We start from the raw sequence: 19801 nt of genomic DNA, 5'->3' as shown, positions 1-19801 counted from the left end.
GCAGTCTCAGTGAATATCCCAGCCGTAGGATAGCAGCAGTGTTGACCTCTCTCTCTCGGTCCCGTGTGGCTGTTTGTAGAAGTTTGGCTCCATCCGGGCAGACGTGATCGAGCAGATGCGCTTCAAACAGAGGCTAAGGGTCATCCAGACCATCGAGGACACCACCAAACGCAACGTGGTAACGACCCCTGCTATTACACACACTGTATGGTACAACAGATGTTGGGTGTGGAGGATTTGAAGTCATTTTAAGCCATTGTTTCTGATTGTATTCAATACTGGTTAGTTCTGATCTCCTCACACAGGTCCTAAATCCACTGTTCTCTTTCAGGTCAGAACCATTGTCACGGAGACTGCCTTCAGCATCGACGAACTGGAGGAGCTCTACGTTCTGTTCAAGGTGAGTGACAGCCATGCTGTAGCCAATATGATTAAATGGAACTGACCTCTAACCAATAGGAACTTAAAGGAACTAATCTCTTCCTGTATTGCTTTTCCTCAGCCTCCCTTTCTCTTTGGCAGGGCGTCTCATTTCTCCTAGCTCTCACATAGTGCCCTGCTGCCACGGCAACACTGAATTATGGGCTATAGTTGGAGCCGGTACTTAATATCCATAGAGACAGAGCTAAAACCCTGGCAACAGCATTTTACTCTTCATCCATTAACACAACGGACGCTCATTGCTCAGTCCTGTTAGAGGACATGGAAAAAGACGGATGAGTCTTCAGCACAGTTCTAATGGTCAGGGGTGCTGGTATAAGATGTGAGAAGTAGAGAACTTTTAGTACCCAATGTTGTGCAATGTTCACATTGTTCTCTGTTTATCAAGTACTTATCCATTAGAAACATTGTGCAAAGCAATTCAGCGGTATCTATATGCATTTCCTCACTGTGGGCGACCACATTTCCCCACATTTAGCATAGGTATCACCATTTGGTCTCATTCCACCTCACCTCGCTTCTTTATACTTCAACATTTTCTAGAAAACTGCTACATAAATGTAATATATTTCTTTCATTCACATTAAAACCCTGTTGAATCTATCAAATCTATTTCTACCATCTTCATTCTCCAGGCGGAACACCTGACCAGCTGCTATTGGGGCGGAACGGGTGGCAGCAACCCCACGGAGCGCCACGACCCCAGCCTGCCCTACCTGGAGCAGTACCGCATCGACCTGGAGCAGTTCAGGGGGCTGTTCTCCCTGCTCTTCCCCTGGGCCCCTGTCAACGGGGCCCATGCAGACCTCCTGGCCCTGCGCTTCTTCAGGCTCCTGGACCATAACGGAGACTCTCTGATTAATTTCCGGGAGTTTATTAGTGGACTGAGTGAGTATTGGTGGAGGTGGGTGAGGGGGTGTATCAAATAGAAGTTGACTAATGATTGTAGCAACTGGTCAAAATGGATATTAAGTCTATATAGACATAATGAAATGTTATGACAAATTATCGCATCTATGGTGTATTTCAGGTGTTTTATGCCATGGGGATCTGACTGAGAAACTGAAGCTCCTGTACAAGATGCATGTGATTCCTGGTAAGTGTGTGTGTGTGTGTACTGTTCACAGAGAGGGAAAGAAGTCCAGAGGGAAATCTATACTCCTTATATGCTGTCATAACTGAGTGAGGGGGAGGATGTTTTAAGGATAGGGGATTGGATTTATTTACTGTAAAGGAGCAAAGATAAATTATTTTGTTCTCTCCCTCGCTTGGTTGAGCATATGGAGAAGGGAAGCTGCGGTTGGATGGTGCTCAAGACTCACACAGCAGTATTTTCACTCTGCTGGAAATCTACCTCTCAATCAGAAGGGCTTTCATGGCTCTCTGGCTCAGGTCGCGTTAATTCCCTGTATAACAGCAAAGCCTGAAGCAGCTATTGTTTTGGTTCTCGGAATGATGGGGTTAGCTTTTTTCCTTTGCCAGCCACAAGGAAACATGGAAATATTGTCTCTGGCAGAATGATATATGTTGAGAACTAACAGATGTTTAGCGAGAAGAGGATACAGAAATGACTTCAGACTTATGATCCAACATTGGGATGTGTGAGGCCTCGATGGAAAGATAATGATGAATGGATACAATTTATATTGCACTTTTTCAACTGCAGTGTTTAAGGCGTTACGATAACGCCCCTTACAGCACTTGGAAAGGCGCTATATAATGCTATCAATTATAATAACAATGGTAAGGCCTAAAATGTTGTATCTTCCTGTCCCCTCCCAGAGGTGACCCATGAGCAGGAACCAGACTCTGCCTTCGAGGCCACCCAGTACTTCTTTGAGGACATCACCCCGGAAACTTCCAATGGTAGGCCATGTCCTCATCAACACGCCAGAGGTTACACAATGTTTGCACCCCAAATTGCACCCTTTTCCCTGTATAGTCCACTAATGTTGACCAGGGCCTTATGTGCTCTCAATCACAGTCACACTCCACTCATGGCATGCATCAACCTATTTCAACCTCCCACTTTTTGTTGTCTTCTTCAGATAACTTCCTAATGTGTCCTTTCACCTTTGCACTCTTGACCTTTCCCTTCCTCCAGGCCTTGACCCCAAGTGCAAGAGCGAGAAGGATGATGGCTTTGTCAGGGTCACGTTCAAGACTGAGAAAGGTACGCACTGCTATAAAACAGTTATGAGACGCGTATCTATCGCTAGTTTGTAAATGCTCCAATCTAAATGATAATACCTTAAGCCACAAAGTCTACCGTTCATGTTCCTTTTTTTTGTTGCAAAGGCCTTTATTTACTGTACCTCAAGAACACTCATCTCACTGTAAGGAACTTAGCTGTAGCTCTCTAATCTCCCTCCTATTTGAAATGATTTCCAACCATTTGACTCCATAAACACACATCCCAAAAGTCTGGGATGAAAAGGGGAAGCACTGTTACTTTTCTATGTATCATGTTTTCTTGGAGCAAAAATTGTCTACGGTCGCTGATTAGGGACGATATACTTACTGATTTTCCAGACAATAAAATTCCCATTAAAGCAATAGATTCCTAATAGAATTGAACAGTCTCAAAGTGCAACTGGGAGTGTTGCATGTTAAATAGTCCCCAAGCTAGGCCTGCATGCCACTTCAGTTTATTGAGGGCATTATTGGTGCATGTTATCTTATTCATTCAACACTTTCTACTTGACAACAGCACATACATTAGTTGTTGTTATGGCCTCCTATAAATAGTCAAAGCGTGCCAGGCTGCTAGCTTTTAACTCTTAACGGCCACCTCTGTTTCTACAGTGAAGAAACTACACACCCCTGACTACCGCCACTACCTGAGGCTGTGGAACCAGGGCACCAAGAACAAACTGGACAACATGAAGGATCTGCCCAAACTCAACCAGGTAAGAGCATTAAGAACCACTCCACCTCCCCAGGGGGAGTCAGTGGAGTCCACTTGATCAATGTGGCTGTGTGAGGCTATGAAATTGTGTGTGTCGTGCCAATGAATCTACCTCGTCTTCCTTCCCAGGCTAACCTATGTCTTCCTCTCTCTCTCCTTCAGAGCCAGTTCATAGAGCTGTGCAAGACACTGTACAACATGTTCAACGAGGACGCCCAGGAGCAGGAGCTGTACCACGCCACGGCCACCGTCACCAGCCTGCTGCTGGAGATGGGCGAGGTGGGCAAGCTCTTCTGCCATTCCAAGGACCAGGAGGAGCAGGACCAGGATGATCCAGAGGAGGCCAAAACCAGTGGGCCAGCCCGAGATGGAGGGACCAAGCCTGGGGGTGTCTTCCAGCAGAGGGGCCAGGGGGAGAAGGAGAGCCAGGCCAGGCCCTGTGGCCCTGCGAAGAGGGATGGCAGGGGCGAGCAGCTGTCTGCCATGGAGGACATTAAGCTGGAGGACTCGTCCCCGAAGGACACAGGGACATCGTCCTCCATGCTCATCTCAGATGACGAGACCAAAGACGACACGTCCATGTCGTCCTACTCGGTGCTCAGCGGCGGCTCCCATGAGCTCGACGACAAGCTTCACTGCGAGGACATTAATGACGACACGGTCCTGGTGCGCAGCAAGAATGGGCCCCATGGTGGAGGGGTAGGGAATGGGCTTCACGGTGAAGGTGGGCCCCATGGCAGAGATGGGGGGCTGCCTCACAGCACCAGCATAGATAAAGACTGGGCCATCACCTTTGAGCAGTTCCTGGCATCGGTGCTCACTGAGCAGGCCCTGGTGCTTTACTTCGAGAAGCCAGTGGAGGTGGCCGCACGTATCACCAATGCCAAGAATGTGAGGAAAGTGGGGTGCTCCCTACTGTCCGCTAGCGACTATGAGATCTCCCTGTCTGGGTGACTAATGCCTCAATGAAAAAGAGAATTTACAGAGACAGACTCCTGCTCTGTAGGTTGACTGCTTCGGAAAACAGGGAAACATGTCATGTAAATGTACAACGTGAAAAACCCAGTCTTCTCCTCTTTGTTGGGTGACAAGAATGACAGTCTGCTAGAACTGATAAGTCTAACATTTGTGTGCAATACTATAAGAGTAAAAAAATCAAATAAATACCTGCTCTTAGCAATGTATTTTACCAGATGTCAACAACTTGGTTTTATCTTTAGGGTTAGATTCTGTTCAGCAGAGGGACCAGGGAAGGACAAAAAGGGCTTTATTGACCTTTGACCTCAAAAGGAATTCAGGCAGAGCTGTGGTGTGTGTACTGTACATGTATTAGCTGTGCTTGCTGTACTTTATATGAAGTCATGTATACATGTTACTACTAATAATAGCTAAACCAGTTAGACTACTACGTATCATGATGTTTAAGTCTTACAGACCACCAGCCCAGTCCAGGAGTGGCCTGTCACAGTCCCAGAGGAACACTGCTCAGTCGTTGTAGAGTTCTGTCACCCGCTAACTCATTAGCCGCTAGGCTAATTGACTAACAGCAACCTGTGGGGCAGTTCTACTCACTGCTAATCTATTAGCCGCTAATTTACACTAGAAACAATGGTTAAGACGGGTAGCATCCGTTAGCTACAATGAAGAAGTGACTGTACTTCTAGAGTTGGGAAGATTAGTTGCCGCCGCTTCAGGATAACCCACACTTGCACTGGAATGAAATATGAATGGTGGTGAAACCTTTATCTGGCTAGATGTACTTCAGTAAATTCACTAAGGAAAAGACTGTTTAGATTTCATTCGTGTGGTAGCTTAGCCTGCATACTGAACTGTAGAGCACATGCACTTTGTTTTATCAGGAAAAAATGACATTTACAACATCTTTCCTTTTAATTCCATAAGCATGTTTTCTGCCTTTTTTCTGTGCCACTCCTGCACTCGTCGTCAGCACACTCCAAAAGCTTATTTTTTTTAAAACAATGTTTTTGAACTTTTTGCTCTGTATATTTTTACTGTTTTATTTATTTTTTTGTTCCAATGTGAATGATTTTGTCATGTACAAAGGTCATGATTTTTAAGTGTACCACTTCAACTAATTAAAAAGTGTAGAATGAACGGTCTTACGCTACATATTAAAATGTCTCATGTCTCTTTATGGGATTTATCAGTTAGGGTTGCTCATACTGTAGCCTGGGATAAATATTGATAAGCTCTGTTTCGACATTGAGAGGGGAAGACGGATCTATACAGAGATGGAGACGGAGCACCCTCTGCTGGAGAAGAGAATGTTCCAGAATCAGACCCAAAATTCTGCAATGCCACCAAAGATCAGGATATATGAGGATGCTTTCATCAGGCTGTTTATCATTGAAAGAATGGTCAGTTCCTGTCTACTTGAGGGGGTGGCTCTCCCATAGACACCAATGCGATAGCAGTTGGGTCTGGTCTACTCAGCTCAATGGTCTACTCGGCTCCATTTGAAACAAGCAAAAAATGAGGGAGTAGAATATCTCTGATGCCACCACTGCAAATACTTTTCTCTTTTCTATCTAAGTGAAGGGTTAATGGCTAACATTTTTGCAGTTCTCTAGCTTCGACAATGGTGCGCAGTGTCAGCGTGGGAGACATGCTGAAATAGAGACTTTGTCACATACAGGTTGTTTGTGAAATCTCTCGCTTTCTTCTCATCTGCTGCTCTGCAGATGCCTGGGGGTGTGGTTCAGGTTGACCAATAAGAGCTTGCCATTGTAATGCATATGGGAACATTCTCTAGCAATGATTAATCCATTAACGTAGTAATGGATTGGGTTGAAGTGTTTACTGGTCTCTGTTCTCCTTTTACTGCAGTTATGTAATACTTGTTCATCCCAGGACCTGAGCAAACGCAAAGGTCCCTAAATTATGGATTCAAAGGTCATTAGAATGTAGAACAGGGTTTCCAAAACTCGGTCCTGGGGCCCCCCTGGGTACACGTGTTTGCTCTTGCACTACACAGCTGATTCAGGACCGTCTTTGGGAAACTGATGTAGAACACTGGATTTTTGATTTATTAAATTAACACCTAATTAATCATGTGTGATGCTGAATGATAGTGTGTTTAAAAAAATAAATAAATTACCATTCATCCCAGAGCCTACACGGTAGGTGCAAAGTCTTATGTATGGTAGCAAACAATGTCCCCAATTCCCTCTTGCTTTTAGGATTATTTTCTGTTTATACTCCAATCACTGTTTTTTTTCCTTTGTCTACAGGGGTAATATGTTAACCAATAATGTTCTGTTTATCAAGTTCTCATTCCTGTGTGTTTACCATGAACCTGGGTGGTCAGCCTAACCGCACTTCTTTACACCCGGAAGCTAGCCGCACCAATGTGCCTGAGGAAGCACTGTTCAACTGACGACCGAGGTCAGCATGCAGGTTGCCCGGCGCACCACAAGGAGTCGCTAGGGTGCGATGAGCCAAGTAAAGCCAAGTAAAACCCGGATGATGCTGGCCCAATTGTGTGTTGCCCTATGGGACTCCCGATCATGGCCGGTTGTGATACAGCCTGGGATCGAACCCGGGTCTGTAGTGATGCCTCTAGCACTGCCTTAGTGCCTTAGACCTCTGCGCCACTCGGGGGGCCCAGGGTCAGTTTTGTCTTTTACATAAGAAGGTGGCGTTTCTCAGTAGCTGAGCTGAGGAGGGAGAGAGGGAAAACACCCTGCTGTAAGGCAATACTCTTATCAGACCCATTTGACCTTTAGTCCCTAGATCACGTCACAACCCTCCCACTTCTGTCACCTCTGTATATTGACCGAGAGGCAAACTCTTCACTCTACATGTGCCAGCATTACGATTTGAACGGTTCTGGGACTTCAGTCCGTTCCAACATGTGCTCAAACATTTTGTCCCCCTAAAAACACCAGTGACATGTAACTTATTGTAGAGAATTAAGGTAGCTGCTAGCATGGTTAAACCAGACTGAACACTACAGCCTGGTATGTTTAAACGTCTCTATCAATAGGCAGCCAATCGAAATAAAGCCAACTATCTCACCTGGTCTGTCACAATTTCATCAGGAACACCAGTTACCTTTTGACAGACTGTCATGAATCTGGCTGTTAGCCAATTAAACTCTCCCACCTTAAGCCCCTGTCCTCCACACCCTAACTCCTATTGGCTGAGAGCTTAGACAAGCCTCTCGACAGCTGGTACGATGGGTCCACTGCACGTTACTGATGTTGTTGCTACAAATGTTGTAGATAAGCAACATATTGTTGTAATGAAGGGAATGATTACATTCAGTAAACCCATCTTCGTGTTACGGATACTTCTGATATTCATATAGGTCTGCTGGTAGCTGTGGGGTGAACAGAGTAAAAGAGCCCCAGTGGTTCCAAATACTCTGTGGTAGATGGCTATGTAAACTCAGAATAAAAAGAAATGTCCCTTTTTCAGGACCCTGTCTTTCAAAGATAATTTGTAAAAATCCAAATAACTTCACAGATCTTCACTGTAAAGGGTTTAACCACAGCTTCCCATGCTTGTTCAATGAACCATACATTAATGAACATGTATGCACCTGTGGAACGATCGTTAAGACACTGACAGCTTACAGACGGTAGGCAATTAAGGTCACAGTTATGAAAACGTAGGACACTAAAGAGGTATTTCTACTGACTCTGAAAAACACCAAAATAAAGATGCCCAGGGTCCCTGCTCATCTGCGTGAACGTGCCTTAGGCATGTTGCAAGGAGGCATGAGGACTGCAGATGTGGCCAGGGCACTTAATTGCAATGTCCGTACTGTGAGACGCCTAAGACAGCGCTACAGGGAGACAGGACAGACAGCTGATCGTCCTCACAGTGGCGGAGCACTTGCAACAACACCTGCACAGGATCGGTACATCTGAACATCACACCTGCGGGACAGGTACAGGATGGCAACAACTGCCCGAGTTACACCAGGAACGCACAATCCCTCCATCAGTGCTCAGACTGTCCGCAATAGGCTGAGAAAGGCTGGACTGAGGGCTTGTAGGCCTGTTGTAGTAAGGCAGGTCCTCACCAGACATCACCGGCAACAACGTCGCCTATGGGTACAAACCCACCGTCGCTGGACCAGACAGGACTAACAAAAAGTGCTCATCACTGACGAGTTGCAGTTTAGTCTCACCAGGGGTGATGGTCTGATTCGAGATTATAGTCGAAGGAATGAGCGTTACACCGAGGCCTGTACTCTGGAGCGGGAGCGATTTGGAAGTGGATGGTCCGTCATGGTCTCGGGCGGTGTGTCACAGCATCATCGGACTGAGCTTGTTGTCATTGCAGGCAATCTCAAAGCTGTGTGTTACAGGGAAGACATCCTCCTCCCTCATGTGGTACCCTTCCTGCAGGCTCATCCTGACATGACCCTCCAGCATGACAATTCCACCAGCCATACTGCTCAGTCTGTGCGTGATTTCCTGCAAGACAGGAATGTCAGGGTTCTACCATGGCCAGCGAAGAACCCAGATCTCAATCCCATTGAGCATGTCTGGGACCTATTGGATCGGAGGGTGAGGGCTAGGGCCATTCCCCACAGAAATGTCCAGGAATTTGCAGGTGCCTTAGTGGAAGAGTGGGGTAACATCTCACAGCAAGAACTGGCAAATCTGGTGCAGTCCATGAGGAGGAGATGCACTGCAGTAATTAATGCAACTGGTGGCCACACCAGATACTGACTGTTACTTTTGACCCCCCCCCCCCCTCCATTTATGTTCGTCACATGTCTGTGGAACTTGTTCAGTTTATGTCTCAGTTGTTGAATCTTGTTATGTTCATACAAATATTTACACATGTTAAGTTTGCTGAATATAAACGCAGTTGACAGTGAGAGGACGTTTCTTTTTTTGCTGAGTTTATGACAAAAGGTACCAAAAGGTACCATTACACAATGAGTGGGGAATGTTGCCACATTGCACTGAGATTAATGAAATATTCCCATTAAATGTTGCATTGTAGTTTCAAAGTAATGTACTGGTAAATGTGTTGTTTTTCACGAATGTTAGAAGCTGTGCGCTGCTGTAGGGTTGATTTGGACATTGACTTTCTTGACAGTGAGTGGACTTTGGTTTGGCCCGTGCTCCTGTACACAGTAACACCTCTCTCTGTGGCAAGTCAGTAAAAAATTGAATAAATATGAGGATGCACAACTCCTTGTTTCAGGGTTAGGGCTGGCTCCCTGGGACTGTAGTTTGGGCTCTCACGTCCTGCAGTAAACCAATAGCTAGTCAAACGGATTTTAATCCACAGGATTAATAACAATGTAAGTACTCTCAGATATTACCTGTTAGATTTCGCTACACTCGCAAAACAATTTGATTTGATTTGACCAACATGGTTTAATTTTTTGTTGTTGTTGGTTAGACCTAATATAGGTTTTGTAAATCTTGGTTTCTTTTTTAGATGTGTTGCACCATTTAATTTTAAACCTGGATTAGTTCATCTAAAGTTCGATCTTTAAACTATGAGAAGTTACATGTGTCATAATGGATTCACCATAGCAACGTGTTCTCATTCTATTTCTATGGAAACAAATTAGCACTGGTCATTGCTAGCTTGTGTCCTTTATACAGGCTATTAAAACTATACTTTTTGGTCAAATTAGTTAGCTGGCTAGTTGACTTTTACAATCATGGTATCCACAAGAGCGTTAATCACACTGAAAATGAAGCACATACACTGACATTTTATCAATTTAAACCTCCTGCAGGAGCAGTTCAGAATAATCCCTTATCTACATTTTAATTTCATTTTAAAACAATAGAGCAAGAAGATTTAAACTAAGAACAAAATTAAACTTAGTTTAGAAGAAGGTTTACATTTAACAAAGATTAATTTAAAACTAGGTTTAAAATGTGGTGCAACAAGATTAATAATTGAACCTTGATTTAACCCCGTTTAAACCTTGATTAAACCCAGTTATTGACCTTGATTAAACCCAGTTATTGACCTTGATTTAACCCAGTTTGAGTTCATCCAGGTTGGTGCAACCCACCCCTACATATAACTGATGTTTATTTGATCTGGTTGATTGTATAGATTATTATAATCAATGCTGTTCAGTTGTTATTATGATGTAATGTGTTTTCAAATATCACAAAATCCCTCCTGCCACAACAATAGGCTACACACTGCACAGGCTATTGTACTTTAGAAACTGAATCAACAAATTGACCGGCATATTTACTCAACAATATCCACAGCATTTTCCTAAATTCCAAGGATGGTAAGAGAGAATAGATGCGGCAGTGTTGACATCCTTCCCTCTTCCTCCTTCACTGTCTGCAGTACCAGGGACCATGGTGGGAATGAAGCCCTCCGATACACCCCCTACCCTGGGGGTGAAGCTGCTGAGTGCTGGCTCAGCGGCCTGCATCGCTGACCTGGTCACCTTTCCCCTGGATACAGCCAAAGTCAGACTCCAGGTAATGGTTCACTGTCCACCTCCAGCCCTGAAGACTTGAGTCTGACCTCCTGTAACTCTGAATTTTACTGGCACCTCCTGTAACACTGATTCTTGTGGGGACCTCCGTTAACACTGACACTTGTGAACCCCAGATTCAGGGAGAGAAGGTGGCGTCGGAAGCTACCAAGGGCATCCGCTACAGGGGGGTGTTTGGGACAATCAGTACCATGATCCGGACGGAGGGGCCCAGGTCGCTGTATAACGGTCTGGTGGCGGGCTTACAGAGACAGATGTGCTTTGCCTCCATCAGGATCGGCTTCTATGACAACGTCAAAAACTTCTACTCTGGCGGCGCAGACAGTAAATTAGGATAACAGTTATTCATCTGCGATAATAATCTGTGATGTTACATATTTTGTACCAAGAGAAGAAGCATCATATAGTACCTCAATCATCATCCTTTCAGTACTTAACAAACCCTCTGCCCCTGTCCTATCCCAGCTGCAAATATTGGTATCCGTATCTTGGCCGGCTGCACCACAGGGGCCATGGCTGTGTCTTTTGCCCAGCCCACGGACGTGGTGAAGGTCCGCTTCCAGGCTCAGGTCAACCTGACCGGGGTGGCTCGTCGCTACACGGGCACCATGCAGGCCTACAAACACATTTTCAACCACGAGGGCATCCGCGGGCTCTGGAAAGGTTAGTCAGTACAACCCTGGGCCCAATCGGTTGATTTGCAAGTAACACCAATCTCCATTGGTTGTGTTGCTGCCAGCTTTGAGCCCCATTGATTGTGTTTGTCCGTAGTGGAACTGTTTGCATAGAAAAGACCAAAGATTGTTGTCTATGTCACTGTCATTCAATGTCAGGGATGTACAGATATTGATTGGAGCAGATACTGCAAAGTAGATGATCCCATAGGACAGAACTTGAGTGCACCTGAAAATAAAGCTTAGCTTTGCAGGTTGTTGTTGAGTTTTCTTGGGCCTTTTACTAATGATAGACTAGTGGTTTAATTCTGGTATAACTATTGGGGTTATCAACCAACCGACGTGCTTCTTGTTCACTCCAGGCTGTCTACCCAACATCACTAGGAACGCTCTGGTCAACTGCACAGAGCTTGTGACCTATGACCTCATCAAGGAGGCCATTCTTAGGCACAACCTGTTGTCAGGTGAGTGGGTGCTATTGGTGCATACAGTCACAGCGAGACAGCTGACTGGGCAGAAGTCCACATGCCCTCTCGCTCTTTTGTTCTTCATGTATCTTGAAAGCCTGATAACAGTATACATATTGGTACATAATATTCTGTCCAGCTATGGAATAACACGGAGCTAACATTTATCTCATGGATTTTTATTGCACCTTTCACAACAAAGCGGTATAAAACAGAGATAATGATTTCCTGCAGGCCTCGAGACAGAGGCCTTATACAGTACAATGTATCTGCATGGCACTACTTGAACATTAACTTTAGTGTAAGCATTTCTGTTATACATCTGTGTTAATCCACTAGTTCATCTAAGGTTCAATCTTTAAACTATGATTAGTTACACGTGTCATAATGGATTCACCATAGCAATATGTTCTCATTCTATTTCTATGGAAACAAATTAGCTAGCTAGCAAATTGAGTTTGAAATACAGGCCATTAAAACGAATTGCACTTTTTGGTCGAAATAGTTAGCTGGCTAGTTGACTTTTACAAACATGGTATCCACAAAATCTAAAATTGTTAATCATACTGAAAATAGGTGCCCATTGATATCTTTGTGACAGTGTTTCAAAAGGGCTTATGATGACCGTTTACCCACAGATAACCTCCCGTGTCATTTTGCTTCTGCGTTCGGCGCCGGCTTCGTTACCACCTGCATTGCCTCTCCGGTGGACGTGGTGAAGACACGATACATGAACTCTCCGCCGGGCCAGTATAAGAGTGCCATCAACTGTGCCTGGACCATGGCCACCAAAGAGGGACCCACAGCCTTCTACAAAGGGTGAGCTCACAGACAGTCACACACACTGTACAAACAGACCGGTGTCCTTCAGTCTGTTGATAGAACAAGGCAGTCGGATGTAGTTGTACATTTTAGAGTCCTCAATGATATATAATTGATTTTGCTGTTTTGGATGGTTACCTTGACACAGTAACTCTTCCAGAGGAGGCTGGTGGGAGGAGATATAGGAGGACTGGCTCATTGTAATGGCTGGAATGTAATCAAACATATTGAAACCACGTTTGACTACGTTCCATTTATAACATTCTAGCCGTTACAACGAGCCCATCCTCCTATAGCTCCTCCCAGCAGCCACCTCTGAACTCTACTAAGCAAAACTTTGGAGCATTCGCAGGGATCTTTAGTTGAAAGTCTCTCCCAGACAGGCCAACTAATGTTTAATTTGTCCTCTCTTGTTCCCTGTAGATTTGTGCCCTCATTTCTAAGGCTGGGCTCATGGAACGTTGTGATGTTTGTGTCGTTTGAGCAGCTCAAGAGAGTCATGATGGTAGGAAAGCAGAAGATGGAGGACAAAAGTTAACTTCATTCCTAATGATGACAAGCGCACAAACCCTAGCCATATTGAGTTGGACCCACAATGTAGTGTAGACTACAGGAATACTATGGACCACGATCCATAACGTTAAGATTCCTATGTGTTCGTCAGCATGTTGTATGAATAATGAGGAATCCTTTGTTAAAAAAGGAGTTGTGAAAGTGCATTTGAAGTGCATCTACCTTGGAGAACAGTTTTATTTTCTCTATTGTTATTTATTTTGACCTATACTTCTCCTACGGTCTCAAACCAGTCCACGGGGACCTCTAGCCATTCTCTATAGTGTATTTAGCACACCTGCCAAATGTGAACTAATCAGCAAGCTGCTGTTACTTTAAATCAGATGTACTAGGGTTAGGATACAGAGTACTCTAGGAACGACTAGAGTTAAGGCAGCCCCCTCCGCAACGCTCTGATTTAGAGGGGTTGGGTTAAATGCGGAGGACACATTTCAGTTGAACGCATTCAGTTGTGCAACTGACTAGGTCTCCCCCTTTCTCTTAATTCCCCCCCAAAACGTTTTATTAGTTATAGTTTAATAATTAGTATTTAGATGGAGGTAATTTGCAATATATTGAACTTAATAAATATACTTTGTTTGCCTGTGTTCATTGTATTGTTCATTACACAATCCATTTAATCTCAATCTCGGGCCTGACAGCTGACAGTCATCACACACATCCAAAAACATCACATCAGAAGTTTAATTTATTAACACTGGACATGTGTCAGTCGTTACAAAGATCCATACTGGGTCTACAAAATGTAAAATAATCTTCAAAAAAAAAAATCAGGGCCCACGGCCTATAAATAACAGACAAAATACCATACAAAGTCAGCTTTCAGCAAAGACAATATTGTACGAATGTGTGGAATAGGCAGCGGCGTAATAACCAGTAATCTCAGCACCACCTATTGAAATGTATTGACAACAACGACGGTATCAATTCAAACGCATTAAAACATGCACAGAGCTCTCAGTGTCTGAGTAAGTAGTACAACCACTGAGCATTAGGTAAACAAATTATTCCTTAGTTGTAAGTCTACTACAATATAAATTCCCTCTCTGGACACATATTTGATTCCTGAGCAAGAAGGACAAATACGAGAATGAGTAGGCAAAGTTATTATGAATACATGCGAGACGGCACTTGTTGACTTTGTTAAAGAAATTCAAACCTAGTTACCAGCTAGTTAATATTATTCACCAATCTCCATTTCCTCTAAAACTATTATGTAATTCCTTTCCATGTCCACTGAAAAGTACACAGCCAATCAACTACATAGAACAAGTGCCCTACTATTTTATTTCCCCTTTTGTAATATTTGAAGCATTGGAATGGTCATTATTTGTGGCAGAGGGTTGAATTCCAGTCATTTGGTCTTATTTATTTATAAAAACTACTAAAGTCACTAATTTATACAAATAAAAAAAGAGGTGTGTAGATTGGGTCTAAACTAAGATCGAAGTGAAAGCTAGCTCAAAATGTCCCTTATAGATTTGGAAGTACGCTGTAGTGTATCGAGGTTCTGGTGGTCCCAATTAGGTCCAAGCGAGACCCGTTCAGTCGGTTGGTCGGTCAGTTACTTCTTGGACTATCCGTCATGGTGAGGGCGACGGCGGGGTCCAGCAGTTGAATCTTGATGTTGTCGTGGAACTTTTCCCTGTAGTGGTTGAACTCCATGATGCTCTCGGGCTCCTCCTCCACCCAGAACTTATCAAACTTGTACACCAGGTAACCTGAAGCAGGGAGGCCAAGACAGACTTAGGGGTTTAGGTAACCTGAAGCAGGGAGTTATCCCCTATGCTACTGACAAACAGAGTTGAGCGCGATTAGCATACACTTACAGAACAGCTGATGGAGGTGCTGCAGTTGGGGTCTCCCAGACACCGTGTTGTAGAAGTGGGGTTTGAGAGCACCACTCTTCAGTAAACTGTACGCCATCTCCGTCAGGTTGATACCCACTATGGCATAGGAGTACCTGAAACATGACACACATATGATAATCATTAAAAGGCTATAAATGTTGTCAAAGTAGGTTTACTTTGGGTGTGCTTGTTTTAGCTTGTTTGGGGCCCAGGTGGGCAGAGGTTTCCCTTTAGGACTAATGGAAAAGTCTCAAATGTGGAAACTCTACCCACCCAGTACATTGGGCAAGCTAAAACAAACAACTATTGACAGATGAGTGAATATACTGAAATGTGCAACAGAACAGCTGACATATAAAGAACAGAGTTCAACAGGCCAGTCAACTCCTAAAATGAGATAATTACGTAATCCTTACCCCAGTTTGGGATGGTTTGCGTGGGACAGCACTTGCCGAGCCTCTTCAGTGTAGTTCTCACTAAAGAACCTGTAATAAACAAGATACCGAATAAAAAAAGTTTAAGCTAGCTTAAACTTGAGAAAAAAATATACAACTTTTCAGAATACTAATGAGCAAGGTTAGATTGTTAAGGACTGTACAGTCATTCAGACAACATAACTCACACAAGGTTGGTTAGGCCCAACATGCCCATTCCTCGGAAGTCAGTCTTGGGGTCATCGCCTTGGAAACCAATGTCACCCCACTGTTTGGTAACTCTGGACTCCAGTTTGACCTCGGGCATCAACAGGTCCCACAACTGTAGAGTCAGACAAGTCCATTCCTGTTAATGCTTTACACTTACCTTTAAATAGAGATGATATTAAAAAGGTTGAAACAGTCATGTTGAATCTCATCCAGAAACATTCCACTGCTCCATGCTAGTCATTGACATAAAACAAATGAACGGCCACAGTACCTTCAAAAGCATTTCCTCGTGTTGGACTTTATCCGAGTCAAAATTCTCCTTCCTCAACTCTTCCACGGACGTGAATAAGTTCCTGTATCCCGTTATTTGTAAGAGACACAGCTTCAGATTCACCTTAAACCTAGGACCAAAGAGACACACATTAGTCAGCAATACATACCATATAAAATCATCTATATAAAATATTAAGAAAACTGTAAAGGGTAACAAGACTGACGTGGGATCCCTCTGCGTTTTGACATTCTTTTCCCTCATGACAAGATCCAGATGCTTCTCCAAACCATCCTCCTCCACTTCCACAGCAGCTCTTAATAGCTGGAGAGAGGGAAGGAGAGAGGAAGAGAGAGGGAGGGGAAAAGGATGGAGGGACAGAGGAGAGAGATGGTGTGATTAGTTATCTCATCCATGGTAATAGCTCAGAGTTTGTGTTAGTACTTCTCCTACAGACTATGATGTCATAACACGCACGATGATCACTGAGGTCAGATGATGGAACAACCAACTATGTATCACCTACTGCCTTAAACTTTGTATGGGGGAAATACCATAGTAACAGAGTGATGCTGAGACTCAATTGTTCCCTTTAAAAATGTATGCCAAACAAAAACGAATATTTGCAAAGTTAAGCAAACCATACAACTACACACAACGACGACTTCCAACAGTGCAGATGCAAAGGTTTGGTAAGTGAATGACAACACCAACAGCACAAACCCTCATTTTATTACCAAACTTTGCATCTGCACTGTTCAACTAAATGTGTTTTTGTAAAATATTCTGTGGAAATTGTTAAAGTAGTCATGTGCATTGAGTTGTATGTTTTGTTTAACTTTGCAATCATTGGTATTTGTTTGCCATTCATTTTAAAAGTGAAAAATCAGAGTCTCCGCATCTCTCTATTACCATGGAAATGCCCATGAACTGTTGATAAGAATGTGAATAGCAACCATCGAGGTACTGATCAATGGATTTGTTAAGTGGGTTAAATGTAACAGTTGATTGTGGTTGTCTGTATGATAACTAGTCAATCATGCATTCCTGCTTCAGTAAAAATCAAGTGAAATGAATGATTTCCAACATTTACCTTAGATTTGGAGTTCTTGAGTGAGTATTCTGAATGAAGAAAAATCAAATGCCAGGTTAAAAACAGTTCAAAATGATAATGAATAGCACAACTGACAACTTGTTTTTCGTATAGGCTGGGTAGTGTTCATTGGGCATCGAATGGAGGAAAAACAGGGAGGACTATCTGGACTTGTCCAATTAGAGACGCCAATTGTTGTTTTTCCGTAACAAAACGCTTTAAAACATGCTCTGTTACCCTAATGAACACTATTTAGCTCTAGAATGTAACCTCACCTGCTTTCGTTGTCCTGGGCGCCCCAGGCTTGTAGCCGGCACAAATCCTTTGCAGCTCGCATTTCCCTGTCACCTGTCTGATGAACCACTTCAGCCAGTATCTAAGGAAGGACGTGTAGAAGTATCCCCAGATGCTGCCGAACATGGTCTACAACAAACATGTCAGCAAGAGTTCAAAATACAACAAGGCAAGTGAATGACACCATAATCATAAGAGTCTTCCAAGACACATACTGGTAGGACAGCAATGGCGAGCCGTGCCTCTTCTTCGAAACATTGACAAATGAGCACCCAAAAAGATTCCCTGTGTACTCCAGACAAGTCTATCGATTTATCCTTTAGTTGTACGCCGTGCAATGGTATTAATGGCAGATTTTTTTTCTTCTCCAGCAATGGTAATGTCTCTGTAGTAGGAGCTAGCTATTGATACCTTCAAGCTATCAGTCTTTAAAGTACTGCAGGACCTCCCCAAAAACAATCATTGGCTACTCTGTACAAAACCCCATATTCAATGGGAACGGTTGATACGTAGCTAATCTTAAAATGGCATGTCATCAGATAGGCCTAGGTGGTCATGTCAGGTCAAGTCAATCACTGGAAAGTTACCGTAGCAGTAACTTTCCACGGTGTCCCCCTCCCAAATTATCTAAATCTAACTGCAACTATTTCACAATCATTGATTTGCTAGCAAGCCATCTGTTGAATGCTGTTCCAGGACAGTCATTTACTTAGCTAGGAGACCAGGCGTGATTCATTTTGCCAATTAGTGCGTCGTACAGCCTAGAAACCAGGTGCAGGCTGTGGCACCGCTGAACCAGGCTTGCCAGTGAAATGAGAGAACACGTTGCAACATGAACAGAACGGCTCTATTGTAATTTGAGCTCCTACTTTAGCAGGTGTCTTTACACAAATGGCTTTTGCTTGGCAAAATAACTGCTTTGTTAGCCGACTGACAGCTTGTCTTTTGTTTAGCAGCTAACGTTAGTTAGCTCCTAACTAACAGCTAGCTAGTCAGCTCGTAGTAGATCGTCTCATTTCAGCCACTGTGCCTCCACCGTAAAGCTTCAGCACAGTAGCTTCAGGTTTCTAAGTTAGTTGTTGGGGTACTAAAAATGTACAGTCATTTCATTGACCGGTAACGTTACAACACTAACTAGACTAGCTATAACAAACTGACTGTTCTGGAACAGCATTCAACGGATAGCTTGCTAGCAAATCAATGATTGTGGAATACTTGCAGTTAGAGACCTAGATAATTAACCCCAGAAAGAAAGTCAACATGTTAATAAACACAGTTAGCTATACCTGGCTTTTAAGCGTTAGCTAGCTAGCTACCTACTAACGTTAGCTAGCTTAGCCACACATTCACAACAGGTTGTCAATATTTACCTCTAGTAGGTGGATCAGGTGGATTATGTCAGCAATTACGCCTTGACTTGAGTGAAGATAGCAATAAATATACCTAGTTGGCAGCGTTATTTACTTTAGCAATGACAAATTCCTCAGATTAAACTAAAAAAGATGTGTCCACTGAGATAGTGATGTTGACAAGTATTTTTTGGCTAACCTCTTCTTTGATTAAGAGAATCTCGACCCACAAGTGTACCACTTTACCTTTAGCGCCACCTGTTGGGTTGGGGTATGGAGAGTTGATGGAATCCTGGGGTGTATTCAATACGCAGATTCTGTGTCAAAACGTTTTGCAACAGAACAGAAACCGTGTACTCCAAACGATCTTCAACGTGACATACAAGTTGTTGGGTTCTTAAACGGACGTTGTAATTCCTATTAATTGTATGGTTTCCACGTGTTGCCATTCCAATCTGAATAGTCTGCTAAGGGTTTGGCACAAGCTGCTATAAATGATAAATTCTGCTCTAAAGTGAAGTTTGTGGGGTTCCTTCCAACTTCTTCTACCCGCTTTATTTTATTTTTAAGAGAGCCACAACTCAACTACAACTTATATTTAAGAACAAAACGGAACTCACCAACATTTGGAGTAAAAATTTTTACCTGCTAATTAATTGCACCCTGGTGTCCCAGGTCTAAATCAGTCCCCGATTAGACGGGAACAATGAAAAAAAAAACAGTGGAACAGGCTTTGAGGTCCAGAGTTGAAATTGAGGGCACTAACCTATTATAATAGCTGCATTTCCTATACTTGCCACATGAAGGTGCGGATGTTGCATAGGATGTATGGTGAAAATACTTCTCTAAAGAAACCATGGTCACTGGTATAGGGATTAAGTTTAACAGCTCGACAAATTCCTTGAATTAGTAGTGTGTTCATATTTGATTGAAGTATGGAATCAGAC

At 43.4% G+C, this 19801-nt stretch overlaps 3 protein-coding genes across 5 annotated transcripts in view; 2 read left to right on the top strand and 1 right to left on the bottom strand.

Moving 5' to 3' along the window:
• The window catches only part of LOC110498426 (TBC1 domain family member 9), a 31195-nt gene extending 25708 nt beyond the window's left edge, over positions 1-5487 (top strand). Inside the window, exons 15-22 of the mRNA XM_036954237.2 lie at positions 80-178; positions 332-400; positions 1077-1329; positions 1472-1537; positions 2224-2307; positions 2546-2614; positions 3247-3350; positions 3512-5487. Coding sequence (XP_036810132.2) covers positions 80-178; positions 332-400; positions 1077-1329; positions 1472-1537; positions 2224-2307; positions 2546-2614; positions 3247-3350; positions 3512-4303 — 1536 coding nt within the window. The 3' untranslated portion in view covers positions 4304-5487. The remainder of the gene's footprint in view (positions 1-79; positions 179-331; positions 401-1076; positions 1330-1471; positions 1538-2223; positions 2308-2545; positions 2615-3246; positions 3351-3511) is intronic.
• Positions 5488-9398: 3911 nt separating this feature from the next.
• On the top strand, positions 9399-13940 carry LOC110498444 (dicarboxylate carrier UCP2). The gene is made up of 7 exons (XM_021575061.3): positions 9399-9638; positions 10664-10800; positions 10934-11141; positions 11283-11480; positions 11854-11955; positions 12597-12777; positions 13204-13940. Exons 2-7 carry the CDS (start codon positions 10675-10677, stop codon positions 13316-13318), a joined length of 930 nt encoding a protein of 309 aa, XP_021430736.1. The 5' UTR covers positions 9399-9638; positions 10664-10674; the 3' UTR covers positions 13319-13940.
• An 83-nt stretch (positions 13941-14023) lies between these two features.
• Positions 14024-19582, bottom strand: LOC110498445 (ELMO domain-containing protein 2). Of its 3 annotated transcripts, none has more exons than XM_090209577.1 (9): positions 19101-19582; positions 17487-17634; positions 17212-17240; positions 16345-16442; positions 16119-16248; positions 15826-15959; positions 15620-15688; positions 15183-15316; positions 14024-15074 (listed from the first exon to the last, which is right to left on the bottom strand). In XM_090209577.1, the coding sequence occupies exons 2-9, from the start codon at positions 17629-17631 to the stop codon at positions 14914-14916; spliced, it is 900 nt and encodes a 299-aa protein (XP_090065703.1). In that variant the 5' UTR covers positions 17632-17634; positions 19101-19582; the 3' UTR covers positions 14024-14913. The 3 variants fall into 3 exon arrangements, with proteins under 3 accessions (XP_090065703.1, XP_021430737.1, XP_021430739.1); XM_021575062.3 differs by having other exon boundaries at positions 18876-19113; XM_021575064.3 differs by lacking the exon at positions 19101-19582 and adding an exon at positions 17721-19066.
• Between the last annotated feature and the right edge of the window lie 219 nt (positions 19583-19801).

The sequence above is a fragment of the Oncorhynchus mykiss genome, chromosome 19 (genome assembly GCF_057628025.1).
Source record: "Oncorhynchus mykiss isolate SJ-2025 chromosome 19, ASM5762802v1, whole genome shotgun sequence".
Lineage (NCBI taxonomy): Eukaryota > Metazoa > Chordata > Actinopteri > Salmoniformes > Salmonidae > Oncorhynchus > Oncorhynchus mykiss.
Note: the sequence above shows the minus strand (reverse complement) of the source record. Positions and strands in the feature narration are given on the sequence as shown.

What these genes read in the sequence shown, in the direction of transcription:
- LOC110498444 (XM_021575061.3), top strand. Translation starts at nt 10,675, where the DNA reads ATGGTGGGAATGAAGCCCTCCGATACACCCCCTACCCTGGGGGTGAAG. An exon ending in TAGGCACAACCTGTTGTCAG is followed by an intron (nt 11,956 to 12,596) that starts GTGAGTGGGTGC and finishes GTTTACCCACAG; the next exon opens with ATAACCTCCCGTGTCATTTT. An exon ending in CCCACAGCCTTCTACAAAGG is followed by an intron (nt 12,778 to 13,203) that starts GTGAGCTCACAG and finishes TGTTCCCTGTAG; the next exon opens with ATTTGTGCCCTCATTTCTAA.
- LOC110498445 (XM_090209577.1), bottom strand. Translation starts at nt 17,631, where the DNA reads ATGTTCGGCAGCATCTGGGGATACTTCTACACGTCCTTCCTTAGATAC. An exon ending in TCAAGAACTCCAAATCTAAG is followed by an intron (nt 16,443 to 17,211) that starts GTAAATGTTGGA and finishes CCCTCTCTCCAG; the next exon opens with CTATTAAGAGCTGCTGTGGA. An exon ending in TTGGGCCTAACCAACCTTGT is followed by an intron (nt 15,689 to 15,825) that starts GTGAGTTATGTT and finishes TGTTTATTACAG; the next exon opens with GTTCTTTAGTGAGAACTACA.